The 6,634-nt window shown below is 42.0% G+C and overlaps 1 protein-coding gene across 1 annotated transcript; it reads right to left on the reverse strand.

Annotated features, from left to right (window-relative positions):
- Nucleotides 1-595: 595 nt before the first annotated feature.
- Nucleotides 596-5,564, reverse strand: psmb1 (proteasome 20S subunit beta 1). Its single transcript, XM_018749340.1, has 6 exons — nt 5,367-5,564; nt 4,708-4,815; nt 4,321-4,402; nt 2,276-2,405; nt 1,623-1,729; nt 596-894 (listed from the first exon to the last, which is right to left on the reverse strand). The coding sequence occupies exons 1-6, from the start codon at nt 5,465-5,467 to the stop codon at nt 709-711; spliced, it is 714 nt and encodes a 237-aa protein (XP_018604856.1). The 5' UTR covers nt 5,468-5,564; the 3' UTR covers nt 596-708.
- Nucleotides 5,565-6,634: the final 1,070 nt, after the last annotated feature.

Below are 6,634 nucleotides of genomic sequence, written 5' to 3' on the forward strand. Positions count from 1 at the left end.
AATCATTTCAACTCTAATAGCATTTAACAAAGCAAAACAGGTAATACAGAAGTGTAATATAACTCCTTACAAAAATTAAATGATTTTCAGACTTGATATACTGTATGGTGTTATTCATTTATACAGCACTGTGGTCATTTTGATACAATTTTTCTTTCAAATTTTTCTGTACGGAATTGCCTACCTCTTGTTCTTCAGAGTATGACGGGAGACCAAAAGCACACACCTTGATCAACGCGTGCTCGGTTAGAAACCTGCCTCTTTTTACTCCGAAACACTAACTCCTGTGGAAGAGAGTGCCCGATTCCCCACCGGTCACTCTGCGTGTCTTAGGGATGGAAACCGTGGCACAGTAGAGACTGAAACCCAGACCAACACATGCTTCCCTTGTTATTGTACATTTTTAATTGCTTTCACTAAGGGTTCTCAGCAAAGCTCAGGGTGACAAATAAGCCCATGGTAATCGCTACAGGTACAGTGGACTTTAAGAGCAGACATTTATCACACTGTAGAAAATTATCTGAACTAATCTGAATTCATATTAACAGCCAAAGAATCACAACAGAACCTATAGTAACAATAACCAGGAGAAGAATGGCTTTACACAGTTTTATTCACCTTGATAAATCAGTACAAATAATGGAAAAGGTTTAACAAGTATAGGTTGGGGAAAAGGGCTGTTTTCTGGGTGGAAATGAGAAGGGGCTCTCAATCCTTCCTGAGCGGAACAGTCTCCTCCTTGATGCCATCCTTTGTAACTATGCAAAGTTTGAGTGCATCACCGGTGTACACATCCCTCTCGGCAGCTGAGATGAAGACGTCTTTGACCAGCTGAACAGCCTTCTCCAGGCTCAGGGGCAAATGCTCAACATTCTCCATGTTCTTAAACCCGATCTGTTACACAGAAAAATTGCATTAACATAGTTGTTTTCAACCCCAGTTCTGGTATATCTGTATGTATACCTGTTTTCAGTGACTTGGATTTGAACCGAGTTAAATTAAGACCAAAACCGAGAGCTTTAATGTTGAACCTTAGATCGTACCATCCCTTAGCCCCTTTGCAAGAGCAAAAACAATCAGGAAAATAATCGCTGTTTAGCTTACAGAAATGCAACTTCTTAATTCACACACACACACACACACACACACACTCACACTCACACTCTCTGAACCGCTTGTTCCATATGGGGTCGCGGGGAACCGGAGCCTACCCGGCAACACAGGGCGTAAGGCATGTTAGAGAAAATCATTAGCTGATGTTTCCAGTATTACTGGTACTCCCAAAATTAATTATATTACAAAAAAATAGAGTTCATTTTAATGAGCAATTTAAAGGCATTTCATTCAATCAACAGCATACAAAACTAAATCACATAATAGCTCTGCTATAGAAAACATCACCATATACTGAGGTCACCAGGACCAAGGTGAAAAAGCTGTGTTTACAGACTGACACATTTCTGCTGCCCTCCAATGGCCAGGACACTAATTGTTTCATTTTTCACTGCCGTTTTAGGAACCTCACTATAGGCGTTCTATTATACTAATACTTCCCTAATTATTTCTACCACCACTACAATGACAACCAATAATATTAACAACAACAATACCAACATTATTACCTGGTTGTCAAGCAGAGGCTGCAGCATGGCGCTGGCAGACCCTCCAGCTTTGTAGGTGTCTCTCTGGTAGGACCCAACTGGATCAAAGCTGTACACGGCACCCCGACCTGGAGGGACACAATCCATCTCACTCTGGTGATGCAATCGACACTTAACTGAACTTATTTTAGAAAACATGTTCACACTGTAAAGCAAAACTGTTCAAAATGTGCACTGCACATTTATTTCTGTCCCCGAGTCCATAAACAAAATACAGTGGTCACGACACCATGCTAAGCACATCAATACATACGAAAGTAGTACCGTTTCAATTTCAAATTTAACACTATCAAATGAGGGTTGACGTCAACAATTTGTCCAAAATGAAATTAAAACATGAGTAATATGTTCTTTCCATGCTGTCTCACCGCTAATGTGTCAATACTTAGGTTCAATATCTGTTATTGCTTGACCCAAGACAAATAGATTTTCTCAGGTGTCACAGGTACTGAAATCTCAGGGTAACAATACCTTAGATAACCATAAAAGAAACACATTTTAAACTTATCTTTCTCATCGCATTTAATCAGTATGTACAATTTAGTGCAATAAAAGTCTTGTGTGCAATTCCATTGGGGGCTGGTAGCTTTCAGGACACCGGATGATGTGCTCACCCTCCTCATCCAGGCCACCGATGATGTTGTAAACATAGTAAGGGAAGAAGCGTCTGCTGTACAGGATGGTGGACAGCATGGCGGCAATGGCTCCGCTTGTCATCGTCTTGTTGTTGGAGTGCTTGTACATCTGGCAAAGTGACCACAGGGGTGTTCATTGTCCCATACACTCTCATCTATGCAAAAAAATCTTAATTTACACACCATGAACCATTCTTAACTTGTCACTATTTAAACTGGCTTTTAATGGCTTACACAAAAACGGTGTAAAAATCAGGTACCGGTAACTAAGCACATCCATACATATGAAAGTGATATCGTTTCAATTTCAAATTCAACACTATCAAATGAGGGTTCATGCCAACGATTTGTCCAAAATGAAATTATGCAACATGAGTAATATGTTCTTCCCATCTTCCTTAGCTGTATAACTGACAGACTGAGCATAAAAGACACTGTTTCACTGTATATAGCTCAGGGGCATAGCAATGGGGTGGCCATGGGTGGCCAGTGCCACCCCTGTTGTGCAAAGCACTCTTGACCACAGTGACAGGTGAATTTTTTTTTCGCTGCTCAAACTTGTACAGCGCACATAGTGTGCAGCTCTTCAGCCTAATAGGACTGCAAATTGTCCGCACGGCATAAACCTCTGTGTAGGAGGGAGGAGTAGGAGCAGTAAAATTGGATTTCGGTATCGTTACTGCAGCCAAGTCCAGCGCTAGTGAGCAACGCAAGAAGATACGGTGACCAGGAAAGTAAAATCAGTGTTGTTTACCTACATTTCACTATCATTTCGTGAAAGTTTGTTAAAGTTGAGGTACTGCGATGTTTCATCATGAGAAAATGTTACCTTACCATTAATATCGCATAACTTAGCTAATCTTAGCTCAAGTTACTGCAGCTGCTAGCTAATTTTTAAAAATAGCGTTACCACGTAAATGTTACCACATCATATGCTTACATCATGAGTCTGTCAGTGTTTTTTGTAAGTAGCTATTCAATTCAATAATAGTGTTTCTTGATAAGTGTGCTTGTCTAAACTGAAGAGAGCATGAAAAGGAAAGCAGGGGAAGATAAGAAGATACTTTTCCTTTTTACTAGTAGTAGTAAAAAAAAGAAAATGACAAAGAGGCAAGGAAATGAATGCTGCAGAGGGAAGAAGCAGGGGAAATGTCTGCTGCTAAGAGAGACAAGGAGGAAGCAGAGATACAGTCCGAGAGGGAGCTTGTGGAGAAGCTCTACAGAGACAACACAGATCAGACCAGAATTAGAGATGAGCAAAAAACACTCATGTAGTCAGTCATTGCCCACCAGGTATGTAGGTTACGTAAGTTGTATTTGCAAACATAAAAAAATTTTTTCCAATACCCAATTTGCATCATTAGCATCTAAATATACAAATAATGTAGTATAAGGATTGTATTAAATTATATTATAATGTTTTTACAGACACATAGGGGGGCGCGGTGGCGCAGTGGGTTGGACCGGGTCCTGCTCTCCCGTGGGTCTGGGGTTCGAGTCCCGCTTGGGGTGCCTTGCGGCGGACTGGCGTCCCGTCCTGGGTGTGTCCCCTCCTCCTCTGGCCTTACGCCCTGTGTTGCCGGGTAGGCTCCGGTTCCCCGTGACCCCGTATGGGACAAGCGGTTCTGAAAATGTGTGTGTGTGTGTGTGTGTGTTTTTACAGACATTTCTAAGTACTGCCACTGTAATTTCTTGTGTACATTTGTAATAAATTCTGTAGAATTTATAGAATTTCTGTCTGTAGAATTTGCTTTTGGTACAGCATGTCACAGTCAGTTGTGATTTTTTTTTGGCCACTCCAATGAAAATCACTGGGTCTTACTTGGTCACCCCTGAAAAAAAAAGTTCTGGCTACGCCCCCTGATACAGATTAAATTTAAATGTGTTCTAGACATTTAGTACCAGCAACAATATATTCAAGCTAATTTACCGATTTTACTCAGCAAAGGACTACAGATCCTTGGCAAATTCAAATTTTGACTCCACAGACATGTAATATTGCTTGAGCGAAAGGTGAAACCCACCTTGAGTCTTGCATCAATGATTTTAGTAAGTGTCAAGCAGTCTCCATGGAAACCACTGCAGCCAATGACTGTGGTATCTGTCCTGTAAGATTTCCCCCAAAATATGAAGTAACAATGACATTCTGGCTCTGCTTTAGCCACAGCTAAGAAAACCAGTGTTAAACCACAACACAACACAACACAACACCGAAGGGAGGCACCGAGAATTACGGAATGTGTCGACTGTGCAATTAGTCCCCGAACCTGTGGCTATAGCAGCATATTTCAAAGACAATTTAATGTTCAGTCTACTTAGTATTTTTAAAGAGAGATCAGTCCAGGGCTAGAAAAGCCTGTTAACATGTCAATGTGCGTTTGGTTTATATGTTTGAAGAGGACCACACTTACAGCTTGTAGCACTTGGGAGAATCCCGGCTGTGGATGGAGTACCCTTCACTCAGTCGGGTGTCTGAGGCCACGATAGCAAAGTCTTCGCCGGCCACTGCCAGAACTGTGCTGAAAGAGCACACAACATTATTATTATTGAGAACAGTGCACAGAAGACACCAGGACAAACACACCAGTGCTTTAGCCTAGGGTGTGTGGACTGGGATTTGAATCAGCAATGTTTTGGTCAACACTTCAAGTAGTGCAGGTGTTCTTACTCACCCTGGCTGAAGTGACACAGTTAGTACGAATACCTTGCTTACAGAGTAAAATACAAAACAATAGAAGCTGCTGACCAAAAACTAAGCAATGAATTATGCATTGATTGAATAAGGCAGAGGGTAGAAGGTGACATGACGTTTACAAACAGACAGGTAGCAGAGCATTTTTAACAGCTACTACTAGCCCATGGTGATGAAGAAAACTGGGATGCGAGGAGAAAAAGCCACACACAGTGGCCTTTTCTGTTTTTAATGCTGCATTCAATTAACCAACTGAGAGCGCAACAGGACTGCTGCCGTTGTTCCACATCACATGATTATGAGGCGTACAGCGCAGTTTAAAACAGACAGGTTAGCTAACCCGGCTAACGCCGGCGGCTTTTCTGCCACTTTACTTACCCCCCATTAAAGGCGTAAGGGGAAAATTTGTGCTCGACTGGTCCTGTGTAATGGTACTCCTTCATCTTCCCGTTCTCCCCAAACATATGTGTCGAAAGCATCGCGGAGACCTAAAAATCCCAGAAGAAACTGACAGTTCAAATGGACTAACCGGGAAAATGAAAGGAAACTCGCTGTCTCACCCCAGCATGGCGGACAGGAACCGGAAGTAGTTTTATTTCCGCCGCACGCTTTTCCATCTGGCGCCATCTAGTGGTCCCACGTGTTCACCGCCTCGCCTCATACCAGCAGTCCTGTTACTTGTATGACATTGCAAAAGTAATCATACAAACATTCATATAGTTATATTTGACTGTATATTTGATTGTCTGCTTATATTTGATGTATATGTCATTTTATTGTACATATGTGACGTGCATGACAAAATTTAAGGGTAACACCATCAGAAGTCAGAGTCGTTGATTTGTCGTTTGCACAGTTATGCTGGGTACACCGGGCATTGAAATGCTTGTAATGAGGTTCATATTGACATGAACAGACATGAACAAACACGTATTTAGACATGGATGTGCTGATAAGTAAGGCAGCAGAAATATCAAGTACGAAAGGGCAGGTGCAAATAAATACCAGTACAATAAAGAGTAAATAAATAGTGAATAGTGAACACTGAGTAATAATGTCCAGGCGTCTGGAAGAGAAGTAATAAAGTGTCAGTAATAAGTGTCGCAGTGCAGGACTATTCGTTGTTAAGTAGTCTGATGGCTCGTAGGTGAAAGCTGTTCTTCGGTCTTGTCCTTCTTGAACGGATACAAAGGTGGCAAACAGGTGGTGAGCAGGGTGAGTGTAGTCCTTAATGATATTCCGGGCCTTTCTCAAACAGCGTGTTCGGTATGTGTCCCGTAGGGCTGGAAGTTTATTTCCGGTGATGAGCTCAGCTGTTCTCACCTCCCTCAACCAAGAAGGATGAATGCCTGTGTGCAGAAAGACATCAGTGCAAATAAGCAAAATAAATTTATTTCTGTTCCGTGTTCATGAGTCCTTTATTATCATTCATACCAGCGCCCTTTAACTGACCGTTGACCACTGGTGTTGTGTCCTCCCCGTTATCATTTAATAAAAAGCACTGAAAAGCCATGGCATGTTTTAAAATACACACACACACACACACACACACACACAAACATTTTCAGAACCGCTTGTCCCATACGGGGTCGCGGGGAACCGGAGCCTACCCGGTAACACAGGGCGAAGGCCGGAGGAGGAGGGGA

Source organism: Scleropages formosus, chromosome 4 (assembly GCF_900964775.1).
Source record: "Scleropages formosus chromosome 4, fSclFor1.1, whole genome shotgun sequence".
NCBI classification, from domain to species: Eukaryota; Metazoa; Chordata; class Actinopteri; order Osteoglossiformes; family Osteoglossidae; genus Scleropages; species Scleropages formosus.

Coding starts and splice junctions, on each gene's coding strand:
- psmb1 (XM_018749340.1), bottom strand. CDS start 5,467: ATGCTTTCGACACATATGTTTGGGGAGAACGGGAAGATGAAGGAGTAC. Junction 4,403..4,707: donor TCTCCCAAGTGCTACAAGCT/GTAAGTGTGGTC, acceptor GAAATCTTACAG/GACAGATACCACAGTCATTG. Junction 1,730..2,275: donor CGGTGGCCTGGATGAGGAGG/GTGAGCACATCA, acceptor GTGTCCCTCCAG/GTCGGGGTGCCGTGTACAGC.